The sequence below is a fragment of the Syngnathoides biaculeatus genome, chromosome 21 (assembly GCF_019802595.1).
Source record: "Syngnathoides biaculeatus isolate LvHL_M chromosome 21, ASM1980259v1, whole genome shotgun sequence".
Lineage (NCBI taxonomy): Eukaryota > Metazoa > Chordata > Actinopteri > Syngnathiformes > Syngnathidae > Syngnathoides > Syngnathoides biaculeatus.
Genome location: NC_084660.1, coordinates 2788134 through 2809798, shown reverse-complemented (window position 1 = coordinate 2809798; position 21665 = coordinate 2788134). Strand labels below are relative to the sequence as shown.

The 21665-nt window shown below is 52.6% G+C and overlaps 3 protein-coding genes and 1 long non-coding RNA gene across 7 annotated transcripts; 3 read left to right on the top strand and 1 right to left on the bottom strand.

Moving 5' to 3' along the window:
• Positions 1 to 131: 131 nt before the first annotated feature.
• fam113 (family with sequence similarity 113) lies at positions 132 to 3251 on the top strand. Its single transcript, XM_061808617.1, has 9 exons — positions 132 to 362; positions 536 to 614; positions 731 to 810; positions 874 to 1106; positions 1194 to 1344; positions 1442 to 1682; positions 1747 to 1803; positions 2375 to 2812; positions 2912 to 3251. The coding sequence occupies exons 1-9, from the start codon at positions 360 to 362 to the stop codon at positions 3001 to 3003; spliced, it is 1374 nt and encodes a 457-aa protein (XP_061664601.1). The 5' UTR covers positions 132 to 359; the 3' UTR covers positions 3004 to 3251.
• A 1326-nt stretch (positions 3252 to 4577) lies between these two features.
• Positions 4578 to 12055, bottom strand: LOC133494857 (dynactin subunit 1-like). Its single transcript, XM_061809067.1, has 31 exons — positions 11917 to 12055; positions 11407 to 11472; positions 11124 to 11318; positions 10974 to 11055; positions 10874 to 10905; positions 10758 to 10778; positions 10364 to 10387; positions 10145 to 10231; positions 9794 to 9940; positions 9348 to 9545; positions 9078 to 9282; positions 8916 to 8994; positions 8681 to 8840; positions 8497 to 8601; positions 8233 to 8424; positions 8042 to 8158; positions 7831 to 7983; positions 7590 to 7750; positions 7329 to 7497; positions 7173 to 7244; positions 6879 to 7091; positions 6654 to 6815; positions 6439 to 6570; positions 6239 to 6364; positions 6042 to 6184; positions 5791 to 5957; positions 5612 to 5712; positions 5340 to 5535; positions 5190 to 5263; positions 5043 to 5132; positions 4578 to 4980 (listed from the first exon to the last, which is right to left on the bottom strand). The coding sequence occupies exons 1-31, from the start codon at positions 11944 to 11946 to the stop codon at positions 4843 to 4845; spliced, it is 3837 nt and encodes a 1278-aa protein (XP_061665051.1). The 5' UTR covers positions 11947 to 12055; the 3' UTR covers positions 4578 to 4842.
• LOC133494870 (uncharacterized) lies at positions 9813 to 11071 on the top strand. Its single transcript, XR_009793429.1, has 3 exons — positions 9813 to 9953; positions 10372 to 10468; positions 10941 to 11071. It is a non-coding gene; the product is annotated as an uncharacterized LOC133494870 (long non-coding RNA).
• On the top strand, positions 12045 to 21645 carry tdrd7b (tudor domain containing 7 b). 4 transcript variants are annotated; one of them, XM_061809070.1, is made up of 22 exons: positions 12045 to 12169; positions 12385 to 12478; positions 13075 to 13258; positions 14023 to 14232; positions 14371 to 14515; positions 15326 to 15494; positions 16370 to 16452; positions 16590 to 16798; positions 16873 to 17160; positions 17246 to 17553; positions 17645 to 17837; positions 17928 to 18039; positions 18110 to 18312; positions 18374 to 18508; positions 18997 to 19080; positions 19176 to 19310; positions 19395 to 19505; positions 19607 to 19755; positions 19847 to 20061; positions 20462 to 20645; positions 20714 to 20874; positions 20954 to 21645. In XM_061809070.1, the coding sequence occupies exons 4-22, from the start codon at positions 14026 to 14028 to the stop codon at positions 21163 to 21165; spliced, it is 3303 nt and encodes a 1100-aa protein (XP_061665054.1). In that variant the 5' UTR covers positions 12045 to 12169; positions 12385 to 12478; positions 13075 to 13258; positions 14023 to 14025; the 3' UTR covers positions 21166 to 21645. The 4 variants fall into 4 exon arrangements, with proteins under 4 accessions (XP_061665054.1, XP_061665053.1, XP_061665052.1 ...); XM_061809068.1 differs by lacking the exon at positions 12385 to 12478 and having other exon boundaries at positions 12071 to 12169; XM_061809072.1 differs by lacking the exon at positions 12045 to 12169 and having other exon boundaries at positions 12211 to 12478.
• The last annotated feature ends 20 nt before the right edge of the window (positions 21646 to 21665 follow it).

The following is a 21665-nucleotide window of genomic DNA, read 5'->3' as shown; positions in this document are numbered from 1 at the left end:
AGTGGAATGACTTGACAATGATTGTCTTACTTTCAGTATTTGGGTGATTGTGGTTCTAAAGATGATGATCATTAATCAGGAATTCACAATTGTGTGATTTCCGATGACCCCTTGAACGCGTCACACGCTCTCCCAATCAGGGGCGGCACCTGTGGCGGTTCATCCATTCAAATTAGCGGTTGGAAACAAAACAAAACCAAAAAAAAAAAAAACAAAAAACCAAAAACAAGCGAACAACGCAGCAGCAGGTCAGGATTTAGTCCACGCTTTTGTGCTTTTCCCCCAGTCAAGTCGGGCCTCACTTTTACGGTGATACGAAGCTAAAGTGAGCCGATTTTCATCCCCCCATCGTTCGCGTAATGGTACGTACTGTTGCGAGGGAAATTAGCATTGATGCTAGTTGCCGTCACGATTTGTGTCGGGGTTATTTTGTAAGCTTATTTCTACCTGCCGGTTCTGATGTTCGTGTTTAAGATTATGAAAAGCCCTCCTTTTGAAAGAGAAACGTTTTTTTTTCTTCGTTTTAACAATTAAGGACGAAATGAAGCTTGTGAGCCACCAGCAGGTTAGCCAGCTGTTCCACAACAAATTCATTGTGGTGGTGGGAGACTCCAGTAAGTACATTGTTCTATCCAAAAACAAGTGTAAAAAGTCCATCGGAGCAAAAAAAAAAAAGAATTTTGAATCAATTGACCGTGTAGCTTTTGCGCATGCTCTCTTGTTTCCCCAGTTCAGAGGTCCGTCTACAAAGATCTTGTCCTGCTTTTACAGAAGGACGAATACCTCAGCGTGGGACAACTTAAAAGAAAGGCAAGCGATGGCGAGAGTTGTTGCGCTGGCTCCGCTTCCTCTTCCTCAACTATCTTTCCGCAGGGCGAAATGAGCTTCGAACAGGACTGGCTGGTGGAAGGAGGTCGCCTGGGCCAAATGCACAACGGGACGGGGTACCGGGAGGTCCGGCAGTACCGGTCCGCCCACCATTTGGTCCGCTTTTACTTCGTGACGCGGATCTATTCGGAGTACACGAAGAGCATCATGGAGGACTTCCGCCACGGGTTGAAACCAGATTTGCTCATAGTCAACTCTTGCGTTTGGGACATATCAAGGTCAGTTGTCATGTGGGAGGATCCACATTTTCTGCTCATGTCGCAGCTTCCCAGTCATTTTTTTTTTTTATATCCGTGTCATCGTAGGTACACTTCAGAGTGGGTGGACAAGTACAGGGACGACCTCAAGATGTTCTTTAAAGAACTGCTCGGGATCCTGCCGAAGGAAAGCTTGGTGATCTGGAGCCTCGCCATGCCCCTGGGAGAGCGCATCAAAGGGGCGTTCCTGGTCCCTGAGGTGCGTTTAAGAGCTGTGGAAAAACCAAACATTCTGAGAACGTGGATCGATGGCTGTGATTTCCAAAGTCGTACCGTCGCCGTCCGCTCCACGTCAGATTTCCCACAAAGCTCCGAATCTGCGTCGCGACGTGATCGAAGCCAACTTCTACAGCGGAGTCCTGGCCGCCGCCTCCCAGGTGGACGTGCTGGACCTCCACTTCCACTTCCGCTTCTCCCTGCGGCATCGCACCGACGACGGCGTCCACTGGAACGCCCTGGCCCACCGCCGGATAAGCACCCTGCTGTCGCTCCACGCCGCCGACGCCTGGGGCGTCGACCTGCCGCTTCTTTCTCTCGGTGATGACCGAGACGCCTCGCCAAAATGGCCGCTTCCGTCCGTGCTGACGCTCTCTTCTTTTAGAGGACGTTCCCGTTGCTCGCCAGCTGCCGGACCGGGAAGGTTTTCCCGAACGTGTCGGTAAGAGACGTGTTGAAGTTAATAATAATAATAATAATGCGGAAGCTGCAGGATCAGTACTGAAGAGCTCATTCAATGGTGGCTTTCTGCTCGACTATGGGGGGGGGGGGGTAAAATATCATTCGTAGTTAGCCGTGCAAAGGTTTAATAGGTCTCAAGGAAGTCTGCTAAAACATGTGAAAATTTCACATTTCCACAGTCATAACTTATGACTGGAGTACAAAAGTAAGAATACACACGGGGGAGGAGGAGGTTTGTTTGTTTCACCCCCCCCCCCCCACTGTCCAGGAGCTGAATCGGTATTAAATGAGGGACACGAATATTGCAATGCATCATCTGCAGTCATAAAAAAAATCACACACCCTGATTTGTTAAGCCATTTATTTTTTTAAGGCTGAGCTTGTAATATGACGACGAATGATATGAAGCTGTTTTGGTATCCTAGCTTGTTTTTTTTTTTTTTCAAGATCAATATAGGCAATTGGAAACATTTTGGGGAGGCACCAATTATGCCTGTGAAAAATATCTATGATGTACTACATTTTGCTATCTTTCTTCTTGCGTTCCACAGCGTGGCCTCACCCTCCCTTTGAAAGTAAGCCAGCGCCGCTGCCGTACTGGCGCAGGGACGACGCTTTCAGCGCGCCGTACTGGCGCAGGGACGACGCTTTCAGCGCGCCGTACTGGCGCAGGGACGACGCTTTCAGCGCGCCGCACTGGCGCAGGGACGACGCTTTCAGCGCGCCGCACTGGCGCAGGGACGACGCTTTCAGCGCGCCGCACTGGCGCAGGGACGACGCTTTCAGCGCGCCGCACTGGCGCAGGGACGACGCTTTCAGCGCGCCGCACTGGCGCAGGGACGACGCTTTCAGCGCGCCGCACTGGCGCAGGGACGACGCTTTCAGCGCGCCGCACTGGCGCAGGGACGACGCTTCCAGCGCGCCGCACTGGCGCAGGGACGACGCTTTGAGCGCGCCGTACGACGTTAACCCTCGCCCACTTCCAAACGGTAAGTTTTGCGCAAGTGCTACGCTTTAATCAGGCTCCGCTGGCAGCCCGACGGCCGTGCCCCGTGAGCGCCTTCTACAGCCCGTGCGTTACGTCGCAGGTTACGACGGCCCCCGCCCCTACGCGATGAGGACGCGGCACGCCAGCCGCCGATACGTGCCGTATGCTCGCCACGTGCCCGATTTCTATTAAGACTTGGAACAAGGTGGACTGTTAGTCCACTTCCGTTCCAATGTGTTCTGCACAAAGGGTTCCATTTGTGGTCGGTTCTCCACTTCAATTGGTTTGAGTTTTATTGCTGAAGTATTGCTCATTGTTTTCAAATGTGCTCTTCGTATTAAAGTGTTATTGCATTCTGAATTAATTTCTGATTTACATTTATAACAGGACCGAGGGAACTATAGAGGAATAAAGTTGATGAGCCACACAATGAAGTTATGGGAAAGAGTAGTGGAGGCTAGACTCAGGACAGAAGTAAGTATCTGCGAGCAACAGTATGGTTTCATGCCTCGAAAGAGGACCACAGATGCATTATTTGCCTTGAGGATGCTCGTGGAAAAGTACAGAGAAGGTCAGAAGGAGCTACATTGTGTCTTTGTGGATCTAGAGAAAGCCTATGACAGAGTACCAAGAGAGGAACTGTGGCACTACATGCGTAAGTCTGGTGTGGCAGAGAAGTATGTTAGAATAGTACAGGACATGTATGATGGCAGCAGAACAATGGTGAGGTGTGCCTTAGGTGTGACAGAGGAATTTAAGGTGGAGGTGGGACTGCATCAGGGATCAGCTCTGAGCCACTTCCTGTTTGCAGTGGTAATGGATAGGCTGACAGATGAGGTTAGACTGGAATCCCCTTGGACCATGATGTACGCAGATATTGTGATATGCAGAGGAACAATTAGAAAGATGGAGACATGCACTGGAAAGGAGAGGAATGAAGATTAGCCGAAGTAAAACAGAATATATGTGCGTGAATGAGAAAAGTGGAGGGGGAAGAGTGAGGCTACCGGGAGAAGAGATAGCGAGGGTGGACGACTTCAAATATTTAGGGTCAACAATCCAGAGCAATGGTGAGTGTGGTAAGGAAGTGAAGAAACTGGTCCAAGCAGGTTGGAACAGCTGCCGAAAGGTGTCTGGTGTGTTATGTGACAGAAGAGTGTCCGCTAGGATGAAGGGCAAAGTTTACAAAACAGCGGTGAGGCCGGCCATGATGTACGGATTAGAGACGGTGGCACTGAAGAAACAACAGGAAGCTGAACTGGAGGTGGCAGAAATGAAGATGTTGAGGTTCTCGCTCGGAGTGAGCAGGTTGGATAGGATTAGAAATGAGCTCATTAGAGGGACAGCCAAAGCTGGATGTTTTGGAGACAAGATTCGAGAGAGCAGACTTCAATGGTTTGGACATGTTCAGAGGCGAGAGAGTGAGTATATTGGTAGAAGGATGCTGAGGATGGAGCTGTCAAGGAAGAGAGAGCGAGAGGAAGACCAAAGAGAAGGTTTATGGATGTGGTGAGGGAAGACATGAGGGCAGTTGGGGTGTTGAGAGAGGAAGATGCAGGAGATAAGACCAAGATGGCAAAAGATGACACGCTGTGGCGACCCCTAACGGGACAAGCCGAAAGGAAAAGAAGAAGAAGATTTATAACAGGACCGAATTTGCACAGTCCTGGCATTAGAGGTAAATTGTTGTTTTTTTTTTTTCAATGCGGCACGGTACTCGAATCGGATATTGTATTTATTGCAAAGGTCAATGTTACATGAATTGTGTGTTGCTGTTTTTTCTATCAGTATCAGTAGGAGCAGGCAATACAGGCATCAAATACTCATGAAGCAGTTAATTTAACAAGCGATTGCTTTTATTACACGTATTGCATTTGCGGCAAGTAGAAATGTTAACGGTTTTCCCCCGTAAATGGAAAGCGTGACAAAAAATGTTATCTGTGGTGTCACTTTTTTTTTTTTTAAATCAATGTCATTAACGATGAATCCAAACTTGAAGTAGAATCAAGAATACAAGAATCGGCAGCGCCTTCACACCATGAGGAGGCGGTGCACTTGCTGCAGTTGCCGTTGCGACAGGACCAGACTGTGGACTTGTTCCTGTCCACGAGGGCACGGGATGGCGACGCGGCCCACAAACACAGTCCCGCCCTTCTTCTCTTCTTTTGCCTGCAATCGGACAACATGTGGGTCCGGGACACGTGTGCGCCGCGGCGTGCGCGAGATCTCACCTTGACGAACGAGGAGACCGGGAAGGTTGCAAAGTCGGAAGCGGCTTTCGCTCCGGGTTGATAGGACACGACGTGTTCAGCGACTTCACCCTGCAGGAAGGTAACGATTCAGAAGCACGTATTCAATTGCCGTTCAAATGGTTCTACCTTGAGTTTGGCTAGCGCGTTGCTGAGGTTATGCAGGCGGGTGGTCTGCTCCAGCAGCTGGGCGCTGGCACTGACTAGAGGGAAAGGAGGGAAACTTGTCAAGGTTTGGGATGGAGAGAAACAAAAGGGGAGCAAAATTTGTCCACTCACCTGACGTCTTCCCGGTGATGTCCACCACCTTGACTTCTGCGCTCAGCTTGAGAAGCGTCGCCAGGAGCTGGTCCGTCCGGCGGTAGATGCCCGTATTGAATCCCTCTGGTGGCGAGGACGCGTCTTTGGCCACCTGGGGCAGTTTGGGCGGGCACAGTGGAGGCAGGGCGGCCAGCTGGGCACTCATTTTCTCTGCCTGAATGGCGAAGGCGCGCTTGGTCACGCCAACAGAAGTTCCAGAATCGGAGGCGTATCCGTTTACACCGGGATACCTTCAGTCTGACGTTTTCAGCCTTGAGGTGTTTCATTCCCAATCTCTGAGCCTCGAGCTGCTGCTGGAGAAGAGGAGAGTCCACCACCTGTACTGGTCCTCCTGCCAGCGATGGGGACAAACCCGATTCTTCACCTCGGCCGACGTACGGATGTTATTCTCTCGCAAAACATAATCTACCTCCTGCTGATCCCTGAAGAACAGAGGCCATTCCGGACGCGGGCACACCTCGCAGGCCTTCGATGGTCATCTTTGATTGGCTATTGATGCGCAGTTTCAGCTCGGCTTTCTCGGCTTCCAGTTGGTCGATGTCAGCTTGGAGAGCGTCCATCGTCTCCTCAAACTCTCTGCGTCGCAAAAGGAGAAAAAAAGTGAGCCAGCGCGCTAGAAAGAGGCAGTGGGTGGCAGAACCAGACGAGAAGTCTTCTCACTTTTCTTTTTTCTTCAGCAGATCGAGGTTCTTGTCCAGTTTGTTCTGGATCTTCTCCACACGTTCATCCGCATCCTTGGTGGATGTGTCCAGCTTCTTCTCCAGAAGGCTCAGACGGACACTGGCCTCACTCAGCTCTTCTCCCTGCAAGAGGTGCGTTTATTCGAGAACTTGGAACACAAAGCCCGACTCTTCCACCTTGATCTTGAGGGACTTTTTCAGCTCCTTGATTGCCGTTTCTCTGTCCTCCAGTTTGACTCCAAGGCCCTCGGCATCAGTTATCTCCGCTCTCACCGTGGCTGCTCTCATTTCCACTGGAGGAGTCTGAGGTTAGAATCACAGTCCAACTATGACGACAATTGTCCTAATTCATGAAAGACACGAACAGACGCACATGCCTTGGCCTGTCTTTTATCTGCATCATACTCTCCTTCCTGCATGGCGGTGGCCATCTTGTTCATAGTAGCAACAATTGCACTGCAAGACTGACGCAGGCACTCGGTGCCATGAAGACCATGGGCACCGTACACCTGGGTGGGGGAGAAAAGAACCCCTTCGACGCTCGAGCCGTGCGCAGTTGACCCAAATGAACCGTTTCACGAGGCCTCTCTACCTGTTTCACAGCCTGGCATGCGCTATCCTCCAGTTTGAGAGCATTCAGACCTTCCTGCTCAGTCAGCGGTGCAACCATCTGAGCGCCGGCTGCCGCCACCTCTTGGAGCACTGCCACCACGCGGGTCAGCTGCCGTCTGCACTCTGTCAGCGCTTCAGACACCTGATGGAAAACGCATTTACCGTAATTAAGGCCCATATGAGATCAATGTGCACAAGCTCTTACCTGTGGCCCGAAATTGAGAGCAGCCGGTGCTCCGACGGCATCAGTTCCGGGCATTCGACGGCGGATCTTCTTACAAAACTGCTTGATGTCTGAGCAGGATGTGTCCAGGTCCTTGAGGAGAACAGCCAGCTTGGAGCTCTGCTGACCTGTCGCGAGGAACGCCCGCAGACGAGCCAACTCGACTCCCATACAGTCCAGAGCACTCTGGGTAAACTGAGGGTCAGAAGATGAATTCCAAGTTGTTTTGTCAAGCGTCACTCCTTCAAAACGGCACCGCTTCAGAAAAACCGCTACCTTAATGTGATCCGATAGTTGCATAGTGCAGTCCTCTTTGTGATCTTGTTCTAGGTGAACGCTGTACAATTGCTAGAGGGCAGAGCAAAACCGACTCAGCAGGATTCGATTATTGAGGAAGAGGATGTTTCTGGAACGCACAGCAAGTCGTCTCACCTGGTAGTACTTGATTGCCTTGGTCAGTGGTTCCACCTGAACAGTCTCATCCAATTGGTCTTTGTGGAGCAGGTCGATGAAATAATCCAGCGAGCGCTCGTGAAATATCATTTCAGAGTAGAGCGTACCCATGTGCTTGAACACATCCACCGAGCACATATTCAAAGCTCTGAAACCAGAAAGGACAGACGACATTCACGGGTGGTTTCTGGTGACTTAAACGACCAAAACTTATTTGTGATGTGACTACTCGTGACTTACTGCTCATATTTGTGCAATGTGGCCTGCAGCAAGCTGAGCGAGTACACCAATCCAGAGGCAAAACTGCGCTGTTCCCCAGGAGGCCCTTTGAGTGTCGCGCCTTGGCCCAGGTTCCCGTTCAAATCGAACTTCTCCTGTGCCTGCTTGCTGATTAGCTCGGCCTACGCGAGCCAAGTGCAGACGCTACGGCAACTGGACGGCTCGGCCGAGCGGATCGGGGTTCGAAATGGTTTCCTCCTACCTTGCAAATGATCCTGGGGATGAGCAGGAGCACCAGTATGCAGTCACGGTCTCCACCGTGACGGAGGAAGGAGTCCGGCATGAAGGAGGTGAGCAGGGACACCTCCCGGTTCAGCTGAGCCACTTCCATTTTCCTCAGCTCCATTTCGATGGCCTGAAAACGCACGCAATCAATCCGCACTGTGGACTTTGGACAAACGTCTTCCACTTACCTTGGCGTACGCCTTTGTCTCTGCAAACTTAATCTTGAAGTCAAACAGCTCTGTGGGAGGTTGTTGGACTTGTTCGCTACTCTCATTCTGCTGGGCCATTAGGTCTTTGTTGGCCTCCTGGTGCACATGAAACTAAATCAGTTTTCGAGCCTCCACAGTTTTAACCGCAACAAAACGTGATCCGGAGCCACCTGCAGTCTGCTGGTGAGCTCTCTGTATTTGTTGATGGTCTGCTGGTAATCAGCCACCGTCTCCTGGGCAGCGTCCACCCTCTTGTCCGCCTCTCGGACCTTTACCGCACTCAGGTCCAGCTGCTCCCTCAGCTCCATCTCGGTCTCCCTGGCGTTCTCCTGGAGCTCGTCGTTCATTTCGTTGATTGCCTCCTGTTGAAGCGGGAAGATCGCGTTTCACTGAACGACAGTGGCCAAGAATGATATCCGTAAAACCAGACTCACCAGGTCGCTAACGGTTTCTCTCAGCTCTCTGACTTTCTCCTCCAAGTCGAGGTTCCTCTCCGTCAGAGTCTCGACCATCTCCTCCGATCCCAGGGCGGCATCCACCTGGTACGCGACACGGATAGGAGCGCTAAGACCGGGGCGGGTTGGCGAGTAAGCGTTCATGTTGCTGCGAGAGCTTCACCTGCTCTTTTAGTTCGTCCACCGTGGCCTCCGCCTGCTTGAGTTCCTCCTGGAGTTTTTCCTTGTGGGCCCTCAGGGTCTCCATTTCAGTGTTCTTCTTCTCCATCTGCTTCTGAAGCTTCACATGCTCCTGCTTCTCAGAGGCAGACAGGTCACGCATCCTGAGGAAAAACAGAGTATTCAAAACAACCTTGTCAGATTGTTCTCTGAAGTGTTTTTGCTGTGTCCCTGCTCACCTGACCAAGGCCTCCTTAAGTTTGCTGTTCTGCTCCTCGAGCTGTTTCACGTGGTAAGTGGAGGCTGCGCCGTCCGATCCTGCAGCAGAAACAGACGTAGACCGTTGCCTTTGCGACAGTCTGCGATGAGTTGCTTGCGAGGCAAATGAGTCGAGAAGAGACCTTTCTCTGAAATGTCGTGTCGAAGGATCTCCAGGTCCATGGAGAGCTCCTCCATTTTCTCCTTCAGCGTGTCCACCTCCACCTGGAGCGACTCCGCTCGCTCTTCAGCCATCTCTTTGTCCAGAGTGGCCATCTCGATGGCATCCGCAGTGTCGGACATCTCTTCCATGTAGCGGTCTTTTGCCTCCTGAGCGTCACGCGCTTCCTGGAGAGAAACGAAGAGCCTCTCCGGTTTGGAAAGTAACAAAAATTGGGGATCGTTTGCAGTACCCTCTTGGCTTCTTTGAGTTGCTTCTGTAGCTCCGCCTGTTGCTCCTGCATTTTGGTCTTCCACTCGTGCAGCTGCTCCAGTTGGATCTTGTGCTTCTCCAGCTCCTTCAGCTTGGCTTTATCCTCCGTGCGCTTCACTTTCAGCGTCTCCAGCTTCTCCTCCAGGTCCTTGACCTGGGCACGCAGCGATTCCTCCTCCTGGAAACGGCAGACGGGAAGGAAGATGCAGGTTGGCCAAATGAAAAGGTACGTGGGTTCAGTTAGCGAGTTCTACCTATTCTCGTTCCCCGAGACTCGGTGGGAATAAATTTACGCCATCTGTTTTTCATTCGCCCAACGTAACTAAAAATACATCCACGTGAAAATGACGACGACGCACGAGTCAAACCCAGATGCGAATCAAATCCCGGTCAGCGTTAATCCTGCATCTCTCATTTGTGACTCACCTTGCTTTGAGCAGCTGGAGCGGAAGTTCCCGTTGCCTCCGTCAACATCCCACCCAGATGAGGAGCCACGGGAGCGCCCAGCGCACCCTGGTGGGGGGATTGGCCCACTTCGCTGACATCCCCAGATGACAGACTCTCACGGGACACCTGACAAAAGAAGGTGCGTGGGCCAAGAGCGGAACGGGATCGTCGCATTCATTCTACTCGGCTGGACCGCATATTTCACACCCCCTTGTGCGCCTCCTGAATGAGTTCGTCAAGTAAATGCCAAAGCGGCCGAAATGCACCCGTTCGTGCTCGCGCACCACATGCTTCACCACCTCCCGTGACGCGTCAAGTGGCGGAGCATACCGTGGGTGGCAGGCTGGAGCGGCCGGGGGGGCGTACCAAGAGGGAGGGGAGGGAGGTGGCCGGCGCCAGACGCTTTGGCGTGCTCCACTGCCACCATGTGATCATAAAGACCGTGTTACTGTGTGTATCAAAACAACTAAGTTTTGTTTACAATGCCCCCTTTCCTCACTCAAAACTAAACCCTTCATACGAAAAGATGGACTTTCACCATCGTCTCACCTTTGCAGAACGACGGGTCGAGAACTGGAGAGCGACGGAGGAATGCGCGCACGCAGCCAGGATCGCAAGGTCGGAGATTAGCGACAAGAATGGCAAAGCGTGTCAGTAAGTCTGTACTTTTCAAAAGCCAAGGCGAGCGACGTCGGACCTCGTGCAATTTGTCAAAACGATGTGCATGCCTTCACAAAAATACAACAAAATGTGCACAAGCCCCCCCCCCCCCCCCCCCCCCCAAAAAAAAAAAAAATATATATATATATATATATATATATATGCGCAAAAAGAGCCTCGGAGACTGCGGCAATTAAATTGAGTTTTTTAGGGAGCAGGTTCGTGTTAGGTTGAGGTGGGTTAACGCAAAGAAATGTGGGGGAAGGGATGGGAACGTCTCTACCTTCTTTGCACTTATCGGTGTCTGGAAAAAGTATTGAAAAAGATTAAAATCACACTTTTTTTTTTTTTGTGTTAAATTCTTCAAAAAAGGACTTGCTATCAATGATGACGACCTACCAGTTTAGAAGTTTTGGGAGTCTCTGCAATCTCTGCTGGGACAAATTCATATTTTGTGAATTTTCAGGCTCCGCGAACGCACGGCAAAGAAAAAGGTCACCTTTTTGTCTGAGGACCCTGGACGCGCCGGCGTCGGGAGAGTCAGCGGAGGCGGCGCCGGAGCCGTCGTCGACCACATGGAGCTGCGCGCGGCGCCACAAATCAGCGGTGACGTTCATTTCTTAAGCGGCGTCGCGCACATCTTCCAAACCTGAGTCTGCCGGACAAAAATGCCATAGTTTTCGTCGCAGGTGAAGTAGCGCTTCCCCTGCACGCTGCCGTCGTTCCTGCCTTTGGGCTCGTCGAGGACGACGCCCACCCATTTCCCGGTGGCAAAGAGGGTCGCTCCGATGTAGGCGACGGTGCCACGCTGGTCCTTCCCGATCACGTCCACGACAGAACCGAGCTCGGAGGAGAAGAGGGGAGAAGAACTATTTACATCACAAATGCTTGACTTTTCCATTCAAGTTTTCTTCCCGTCAAAGTCAAGTTACCTTTGGTGGTTTTCCACTTTCCACACTTCCCCCGCCACTCATTCTGCTTATCAATGGGCTCGTCAGCTGGAAAAAAAAAAAAAAAAATCACTATTTAATACCAATTTTTGCATTACATTTTAATGACTCGCAACGATTTCACAGTGTTTTCATTTGAAGACATTCTCTTAAATAACAAGGTTAACAAACGATGAGAATTTTGGTCCTGGGCACCCAGTCACATGTCATCGACCCCGCAATATCTTGTCTTTGACTTGGCCCAGCTCAAACAAAGACCCCATTGAAAAGCGAGCAGGACACGTGAACTCGGGCAGCCGAACGGGATGGAAAAGAAACAAGTCGAGAAGGATTCACAGACGCCAGGAAATCACGATCTCCTCTACAGCTACCAGGATTAAACTCAAGAAGTCAAGGGCACTCCGGCAACATGGTGAGTGTCCCACATGAAACAAATTGATGAAATGCAGTGGTCTGATGTTGCAAGGTTGGACATTTGGCATCCGTCCTTACCTGGGGTGTATAAGAATGTCTCCTGTTCATAGCCACGGTGTTAAAAAAGCAAAACAAAAACGACTAAGCGGGTAGTTTCAGAAATCTGAGAAAAACTGCTGAACGCCACTGCTTTTTCCCTTCCTCTCCAAGAAAAGGACAAAGACGTAAAGGAGGGGCCCAAGCGGCGCATCACCAAACGTCAGGGAAACGGAGGGACGGAGGGAGGGCGAGCGACACATTTCCCCATGTCAACATTGACGGCTGCTTCCAGGTGACGTGACATTGCCCACATTTGAACTTTTTGGTTTAATTTCACGACAAGACATTTGCTCTTGAAACAAGACATTTATCATTATTAAGTGAGGCAGACACCGCATAGCGGGAGAGAAGCACGTTTTCCTCTCTCGGTTGTCGTCCTCCTTCTTGTGCTAAAATGTCAACCAGGCTAAACCGGCCGGACGTCCGGGATCTGCTTCACTTCAACAGGAGAAGTCACGTCAAAGTCTCAAGTCGTGACCCTTCACACTCACGTTTAGAATGCGAGCATCGGGCGTACCCCCTCGTCGCAACGTTGACTCCGGTTGGTTCTTTTTCAGCTATTTCTCGTCGTTTTGACTCGATTTGCTCTCGTTGCTGTTTTTTTCTTTTCCAAACGCTCCTGCTCCCACTTCGGTGGCCTCCTTCGTTTAAACGGAGGCGTCGGTGGACATTAGCGCCACCCTTCGGCCCGGAGCGTCGCGCAAGAGTTACTTTCCGACCGCTGCTGTGTTTCTTGAAACAATCACACTTTGAGGCGCGATATTCATCCTTTTTTTTTTTTATCATGTTAAGTATCATTGCGAAATTTTGATTTTTATCAATGACGTACTAGGACGCTGGGATTTATCGATAAGACGATTGCGCCTCACTTCCGGTGGCATGACGAGGGCAAAGGTTGAGTTGAAGCGGCGCCCCCTCGCGGCATTACTTCGCATTATTTGTCCGCCTTTTCAAAGTCTTGTGAAGTTCAATGAAAAAGTCGCTCCCATTTGTGCAGTTTTTAAAAATGTTTCCGTCGTGTATCGTCAGCTGTGTTTGCGTTGAAAGTTGCGGGGGGGGGGGCAGCAATCCCTCGAACCCCGGCCGAGCCTTCGAGTTGTGATTGCGCTTTTGGACCCGAGTTGTTTTGGTCCGCAGGGGGTGCGCCGCGCGGCCTGCACGTGGGCTTGTCGTGATCCCGACTGCCTGGCGGAAGGGACCAATCAGGCCGCGGAGGGGAGGCTGTGCCCGTCCCGGCTGCGTGACGAGCACACAGCCACAGAACCACACCGGCCGCGCCGAGCCGACACCGCCGACGCCGAAGCTGCCAAATTTGGAAGTGGTGAGCGATCCCGCTGACGTTTGCTGTCCAAATTGCTTGGTTCGGTTCTTCTTTTTCCGAGTTTAACTTGACTTTCATTTTCAAAGTAGCGCCGGTCGACGATTGATTTTTGCAAAATCAAAGTTACGCGGATCGTTCCTGGGTTTTTATCTTGAAAGAAAGACGGATTAAGTTCCGGTAATCGCATTTTCAAATTCCAGGCAACTTCAACCTTGAGCTACCCTCGCTACGTTTGTCAACGGGGGTGTATCGAATAGTTTCAAATATTTCAAAACCGCAGAAAACACTCTGGGATGGGGTGCTGGGGGAGGGGGAGGGGGGTGTAGAGATACTTTTCGTTGGGAACAGGGCGTGACGCGTTACGTCATTCTTAAGTTTCATTTCTTGCGCGTGAAAGTTCTTCATCTGTGGTGCAAAAGTTACCCCGACTTGGACTCACTGCAGTTTTTGGCCTTGTTCCAAATTGCAGCTGTATGAGAAAAGCACAAAAGTTTAAAGGGTTTGAGTTTGCCAGCTGTCATTGTGTTCAAAGTTGCATCACGTGCCGACTGACTGTTTAAAAAAAAAAAAAAGTTTTTGAAGTCCCCCGAAGGCCTGTTGAGCCCCCCCCCCCCCAAATTTTTTCACTTCCTTCTGACTTTCGGACTGACTTTGCGGCATCTTGAATACTCGTCGCTGCAGCACTCGTGTCACTGATGGACGGCTCACGTCCAAACTCCAAAAGTCGTGTGACCGATTGGAACTTTTGTGCACGTCATTTGCAGACGATGTCCGACGGCGAGCTGGTCAAGAAAATGCTGAGGGTCATCCTCCAGGCCAACAAGGGCGGAATGTCGCTGTCGCGCCTGCAGTCCGAGTACAAGGAGCTGACCGGTGAACCGATTCCACATAAGCAGATGGGACACGACCATCTGGACACTCTGCTGGCCGGCATGCCGTCTGTCGTCCACGTGGAACGCGGCCGCTCTGGAGAGGTGCGAGCTTACTCGCAAACGCTCCCGAGAAGATTCAGGAAAACCGAGCCTACGGCCGACTGCCGATTGTTTTTTTTTTTTTTTTTAAAAAAAAAAAAGCAGCCAGTCGTGACTAACGCGGCCGTTTCGTGTTTCCAGGCGGCGTATTTTGCCTCTGCGGACAAAGACGCGGCCCACGTCGCCAAGGTGATGGCCCGCCAGCGGGGCTCCAAGAAGACCGGGCGACCCCACCTGGTGAACACCCAGATGAGGGTCAAACCGACGGCCCTGCTCGTCCTTAATGGTAGAATCCAACTCTTAAATAATTCTGTGTGTGTGTCTTACAAATTTCGAATGAGCTTGAGTTCAAGCTTCGTACATCATGCTACAAAACAATCCCTCATCCTCACACTCGTACGCGCCGTCTCAAACGCGAGACACTCCTCTCCACTAGGGTGTGTGGTTCTGCAGAATACTGAATCAGAGAAAGAGAGAGAGAGAGAGAGAGAGAGACGGCACTTTGGGGGCGAAGAAACGCAAGAAATTGCCGGTGCGCGTGTTGGACGGACCGTAGAAAAGGACGGGGGGGGGGACGACCCCCGAGCGACAATGACAGTCAGCCCGAGAGGCTGCGAATTAGCCGCCAGACGACGACGACAACAACAACGCCGGATTCGTGCGTCAGCCTCGCCGTCGCTATTCGGGGAGAGCAAGACCTCGGACCGCGAGTCAGCTGACATGACTCGCGTCTCCGGGATTTCACGTTTGTCGTCGGCGCGCGGCAGATCGATCCGTTCTTGAGGCGTCGGAGGGACGGTCGCGGCTTAACGGGATCAGCGAGGGCCGAGGAGGAGCGGAAAATGTCGATCGCTGACGGCGACTCTTGGTTGCGGGGGGGCCCGGACCCCACTCTGCGTGCGTCCCAAGACGAGCATTGACACTCATGCGCACGGCAACGGTCAGTAAATGAGTCCGGACGAGGACAATGTGAAGACTGACGGGGGGAAAACCGGGAGATCGAGCTTTGCATTTACACTGCGGTGCGGAGAGTCGAGCGGCAGTCTCTCTCTGTGTGACGTCGTTGCTGTCTCAACGCGCGTGTCTGTCCCCGCAGCAAAACCTCAAACCTCCCTGAGGCAGCCAAATTACCGCGGACGCGGCGGGGCGAGAGGCGGCGCCGGCCACGGGGACTCGAGACGGTCGAGGGACCCGAAGGACGGGCAGGCGGAGAGCGGGACGGCCTCGCAACACCAAAAGACGTTCAACCAGACCCCCCCCAGAAGGTAAGCTGCTCTGTGAAATCAAGTCCAGCCGCAGTTTTTTTTTTTTTTTCGGAAACTGGGAAAACAACTGACATCACCGTGGCCCTCGGCAGCACAATGGGGGCGTCCCGGCGTATTGGCACGGCTCGCGGGGCGGGGGTGGCGCTTGCACGCCGTCCTGATCCCCCTCCATTCTCTGGTAGATTAACGCATCAAAACCAGTACAGAGTGAATCAGCACATCCGATGGAGTCCTCTAGATCCTCCATTGAGCCTGCGTGCACTCCCAACTTTTTCATTTCCTTCTCCATCCATTCAAAGATGGGAAGGCCATTGTTCTGTTCCGGTCATTTTTCAGACAGGGTAAAGAATCCCTGCCTGTGAGTGTTGTCACAGCTGTCTACATGTGTTTCTCCACCGTTTGTGTTCAAATAAGTGTCACTTCTGTCACCGCAACTTGCGTTTTCCACGTTATCTTGGCGTTAAGCTAGCGGGCCGCTCTTGTGGCAGTATTTGTTTTATCTTTTAGTTTGACACGAAACTTGAATTTTGAGTGGAATTAAACATCTCGAAGAATTGTTCGCCATTTGAATCGAGTTCTACGCCGCCGTGCAACGTCTGAGGAAACAAAGGAGTCCGACGATTGGCAGGATCTTCGAGGGGGCGGGCGAGGTCAGCCCGCTCGTATCTCAAGGCCCGCCCGTCAATAATGTTTGAGTTTACCCCCAAAAAAAGGGGCCGAGCGTTACCTGACGTTGACGCTGTTCTGGATCTTTCAGTTGAAATGTAGTCCGCTAAGACGGGACTGACCTTTAGGTTCGGGCTCTTGACGACGTGACACAAAGTGGGCTAGCTCTCCTTGGAGACCCAAGACTGAGACGAAAGTCCTGTGTCCAGGTCGGAAAAGAGGATGACACTCCCGTCGCGGTTCCAGAAGGAGGTACAGGCCCACCTTTCCAGGAACTCGCAACAGACGAGTCGTGAGTCCGACACAACCTCTCTCTGCTCTCACTTCCGTCGACTTCGGTCTCGCGCCGATCTGCGTCAGCATTGCTCGGTTCCCTTAAACACTGTCAATATGTGGTCCTGTGTGCTTGCGTGTGCGCTCATCCTTTAGCACCTTCGCGTTTAAATGACAGTTTGGACTGTGGCAAAGGCAAAGTCTACAACCCTCAGCAGGTCCAGAGCTGCATTAAGGATATTCTGTCCCAGTACAGCAATGGCTTCTGGGTGTCCAAACTGCCTCAGATCTACAAAGAACTTTATAACCAGGACCTGCCGACTGAGGCCATCAGAGACCTGGAGACCTGGAAGCACATATGCACTGTATGTCCTCCGGCAACGTAATCCCACAGCGTCAAGTGAGCGTCTCATCGCTTTTTTTTTTTTTTCCCCCCCAGGTAGAGCGAACATGCAGCAGCAACCCGTCCGAGCTGCTTCTCTACCCCGCCAAGGCTCAGACCACCGCCCCCACGTCTTCCAGCTCCGCACCCCCGCAGTCCCCCGTCCACCAGAAACCCCAACTGAAACGCTCCGACTCTCGGCCGCCGTCGTCGTCGCCCGGCCCCCCGTCTTCGCCGGCTTCCCTGAGCCCTGAGCTGAAGCTGAAGCTGGAGGAGCTGCTGCTGAAGTACTCCAGCGGCCTGTGGGCCCACGCGTTGCCCAAGCTTTTCCAGGACGCCTATAAAGTCAGTGGAAGCGGAACTTTCATTCCTTCCGGTGCGCTCCAAACGTTTAAATGTCACGCTGCCGTCCCTTTCTTGCTTCGATCAGACCAAACTGCCCGGGCACGTCCTCGACGACCTTCAGCTCCTCTCCGACATCTGCACCGTGGACTACCCGATGCCCGACAACCCGAAGAGGGCCATCCTTTACCGGAGGAGCAGCGGCGGCGGAGGAGGAGCCGAAGACCAGAACTGGAACAGGAGAGGCTCGACGGCCGCTGAGGAGGAGCGGAGAGCGAAGCGGGACGAGGCCAAGAGACTCTGTGATTACCCGGTGCCTGCCCTGCACGTCCCCAAAGACGAGTATCCGTCTGTGCTGGCGGTGGAAGCCGCAAACACCAATCAAGTTGTCATAAGGTTAGAAAAGAAGCTTCCGTTTTTTTTTTTTTTTTTTTGACCGGACGGAATGACGTGACGGATCACGCGCTACCGTCATGTGTGCGCAAAGGTACATAGGCGAGAGCTACTCGCAGGCTCAGGAGCGGATGGAGGATGAAATGCGGGAATTTTACAGCCCGGACAGGAACAAGATGAATCCTTGCTCATCTCCATCCTCGGGCCAACTTGTGGCGGTCAAGGGTGAGGAGGAAGAGGAAGTTCTGAGGGCTCAGGTCTGCGAGCTCGTGGGAGACAAGGTTAAGGTGGGAGCTTTCCACTGGTTTGGAATAAAAAAAAAAAAAAAACGTGAACGGACAAACAGAATTTGCGAATCGTCCCTTTCGGATCTCCAGGTGCACTTTGTGGATCACGGCTTCTCGGAAGTGGTCGGCAAAGCGAAACTTTTTGAGCTGCACGAGAAATTCTTCCAGCTTCCTTTCCAAGCCACCAAGGGCCAACTGGCGGGTGAGACAAAATGGTGTTCTGGTTCGGGGGAAAGCACAGCGAATTCAGCGTCCGTCGTTTGTGTGTCCAGGCCTGGAGCCCTTCTGCCAGGATCCCGCCGTGCTGGCGACATTTGAGGCGATGGCGAGCGGGCGGATCCTTTTGGCCGAAGTCCTGCAAAGAAGCCAGACCCCGTTGATGGTGTTGTACGACACGTCGCAGGATGACGACGTCAACATCAACGCCGCCTGCATGAAAGCCCTGCAGGACGAGACTCTGAGCAGTCCCCTGCAGGTACAGGGAGACGCTTTTGACCAGGTCTGTTTGCTTGACTCACAGATTGCATCCTTCAAAGGTCAACAGCGCCTACATGAACGTGAGCGTCACGAGCGTCTGCTCTGACGGGACCCTCTCCTGTCAGATACCCTCCAGGGGTCTCGCCAAGCTCACCGAGGTCCTGGAGAACATCGAGACGTACTTCACCTCGCAGGTTAACGGCCCGCCGCGCTCGGCGTGTTCCGATGGTTTTACAGTTGGATGCGCACGTCGACGGGTCGTTGCAAAAAGCCCGTCCGTCTTTGCCCTCTCAAGTTAGTGGACAGATTGGGATTAGGGTGGTAATCTGGATTTGATGCGTCGCCAAGCCACTTTAGGGTGCGAGCGGCGCTCTCATTTAAAGCTTTGCGTCAGTGTTTGGGTAAACACGCTTTCAGCCGAGCGGCGGCCGGCGGTGAAGTGAAGGAAACGCCATCGCCGCCTGGGGAAAGAAACCAAAAACAAATAATGAAAATTGGCGCGTCTTCCGCTTGCGGACGGACGGTGGTCTCCGTCGGGCAACGTGACCAACTTCCCCCCTTGGCGTTAGTTGCGTTCCAAACGAATGACACCATCTGCGGTTGTGGGGCGTTGGGAAACCTTTGACCTGTACCGTACGTGCCGGGTCATGCGGCGAATGCGCTATTTCTATGTTTCCATCAGGTGACGTCAGAGCTCTTGGTGTCCAGACCCTTCTGCGGGAAAAGATGCATGGCTCGCTTCAAAGGCAAATGGTCGCGTGTTGAGGTGAGATGGCGCATTGGTCAAGAAGAAACTGGCACGCTCACCGCACCGCAGCGCCGCAACCGGGACGCCGTTGACGCGTTTCCGTTTGCCGTCAGATCACAAACCTGCACGGCAGCAGAGTGTTGGACATCGTCTTCCTCGACGTGGGAGTCCAGGCTTCCGTGGAGGTCTTTGAGCTCAGGGAGATCCCGCAGAAGTTCCTCCGTGACCTTATGGCCCTCCCGCCGCAGGTTGGCATCAATTTGACAGTGAACAGTGAAAAAAAAAAAAAAAAAAAAAGCCATTGCATATCTTCTCCCTGAAATCGTATTTAGGCTGTCAAGTGTTGCCTGGCAGACGTCTCAGCCAGCGTCGGGTCGTGGACTCCTGACGCCGTCCAGTGGCTTCGGGAGAAAGTTCTCAACGCCACCGACTGCAGCATGAAGGCATTGCCGTCGTCTCGTCTATTCAACGTTCACCCGTCGCCGCCTTCTGTGCCTTGTCGCCCGACGAAAACCCTCTGCTTGCGCTGACTTTGACCCTCAAGGTGGCCAGAGTGGACAAGAGTAAACAGTGCGTCTCTGTTCACCTCTTCGCTGACAAGAACTTCCACGACCCGGCATGTAGTCTCAACCGTCAGATGGCCCGCTTGGACCTGTTCAAGCAGCAACCCGACGTCTACCTGACCAGCCACAGGTCCTTTTCCAACTCGTCTTCTGCAATGGTCACACGGAAACCACTTGAACCATTTCCATTATCAAACGTGCGTGACTGCAATTCTTTCCAGTCCCATCAAGCTCGGCGCGCCCGCCAAAACCTCGAGCGGCGACGTCAGCAACGGCAGTCCGAGGTCCGCTCCGGTTGCGGGCAGGTCTCATCTCGCGAGGCTTCCGTCCGGGGCGAAAGGCAGCCCCCGCGCGACCCCCGACGGCCCACCCGGGGCGCAGCCGTCCCCCTCGCCCTCCCTCGCGCTTCCACCCCTGCTGGAGCTGCCCCCTGCAGGTCATCATCCGAAGTGTTTTTTTTTTTTTTGCACATTGTTTGATACGTTTCATACAGGTTGACTTTTTACTGCATTCTTTTTAATACTTTTTGTCAAGATGTTCCGTGTGAATTTAGACTCGCGTCCCGGCGGGTGTTCCGAGTTAGCCAAAGTTCGGCGTGAGAAGAAGCCCGGTTGTCCGTCTTTCTCGTCCTTATACAGGTCATCCTTGAAAGGTTTCAGACTTCCGTGTCACACGGCCCCAAGAGCGTTAGAGGAAACCGAGTCAACAAAGATCCGCATTAGTACAAAGCGTAATAGGAAAATGAAGAGAACAGAAAAAAACCTGCCGATTTCCATGATTTGACTCGGGCAAAAGACTGAAGACTTTTGTTTTTTGTTTTTGGGTACCACTTTCAGGAAACAACATGGACGTCTACGTATCCGTGGCTTGCCATCCGGGCCACTTTGTCCTCCAGCCCTGGAGGGACATGTACAAGCTGGTGGTGCTGATGGGGGAGATGATCCTCTTTTACAACCAAAGCGACCAAAGGCCGCCAAACGTGCAGAAGAATCACGTCTACGCGGCCAAAGTGGAGTGCAAGTGAGTTGGACCCGTCCGTGGCGACTTCACGCGACCTCCCTCAACGCGCTCCTCCTCCCCCCACGCAGCTGGTATCGGGTTTTAGTCAAGGGGGTTCTCACCAACGGGCTGGTGTCCGTTTACGAGTTGGACTACGGGAAGCACGAGCTGGTCAGCTGCACGCAGCTCAGAGTTCTTAACAAGGAGTTCCGGCAGCTTCCCTTCCAGGGTATCACCGCCCAGCTGGCCGGTGAGTCCTCCGGCCGAAAGCCGACGCGCGCGCCCGGCGACTTTTACCCGCCACCGTTCGACGTCCGCGCCCCCCCCAGGAGTGAAAACGAGGCATTGGTCCGAGGAAGCTTCCATGGTCTTCAGGAACCACGTGGAGAAGAAGCCCCTGGTGGCCCAGCTGGAGGCGGCGCAGGAGGCCGCCGACCCCTGGGACAGAAAGCTGACGGTCTTCCTGGTCGACACGTCGCAGCAAGACGACGACATCTGGGTGCACGACATCATGGCGGAGTTTGCCGACGAACTCGCGTAGGTGTAGATTTTCCAAAATGTGCGCAGTCTTAGCCGTTACCGAAACCTTTCCTGGAACTAAAAAAGGGGCAGCGTAGCGCGAGAGCAGCGAGGATGGAGCCCGGGGGGGGGGGGGTCTCGGCTTCCAGCTGCTAGCTGCTCTCGTGCGGAAACTGCAGTGCTGCGGAAAAGTGTCAAATTCTGCTGAGCTACGCTCTTTACTTGGCCGGTCTAGTGGCAAATATTTGCATCCTTTCCCAGCTAGTGTGCAGATATTATTATTATTATTATGTGAAATTAACAAATGCATTTTACTTCCAAAGTACGCACGACATTCCACTCTGCCCAGCGGCGCAAACGACTTTAAAAGGCTGCGGACCGGACGACGTGCTGAGCTGCACTAATTTATTGATTATTATTATTTTTTTAAAAATCTTACACTGTTATTTGCATTTTATTTAACAATAAGATAAAAAGTTGAGTAATAAAGCTGTGACAAGAAGCTCGTGTATTCATTTCTGC

Bases quoted from the DNA above. Each gene is read 5' to 3' on its own strand.
- LOC133494857 (XM_061809067.1), bottom strand. From the start codon at position 11,946: ATGAACAGGAGACATTCTTATACACCCCAG. The intron at 9,283-9,347 runs GTACTGCAAACG...GTTTCTCTCCAG, and splicing joins AACTCAAAGAAGCCAAGAGG to GAAGCGCGTGACGCTCAGGA. The intron at 8,602-8,680 runs GTGAAGCTCTCG...GTCGCGTACCAG, and splicing joins TGGACGAACTAAAAGAGCAG to GTGGATGCCGCCCTGGGATC.
- fam113 (XM_061808617.1), top strand. The intron at 615-730 runs GTAAGTACATTG...TTGTTTCCCCAG, and splicing joins TGTGGTGGTGGGAGACTCCA to TTCAGAGGTCCGTCTACAAA. The intron at 2,813-2,911 runs GTAAGTTTTGCG...GTTACGTCGCAG, and splicing joins CCCTCGCCCACTTCCAAACG to GTTACGACGGCCCCCGCCCC.
- tdrd7b (XM_061809068.1), top strand. From the start codon at position 12,144: ATGTCAACATTGACGGCTGCTTCCAG. The intron at 12,170-13,074 runs GTGACGTGACAT...TTTGGTCCGCAG, and splicing joins ACATTGACGGCTGCTTCCAG to GGGGTGCGCCGCGCGGCCTG. The intron at 19,081-19,175 runs GTGAGATGGCGC...GTTTGCCGTCAG, and splicing joins GCAAATGGTCGCGTGTTGAG to ATCACAAACCTGCACGGCAG.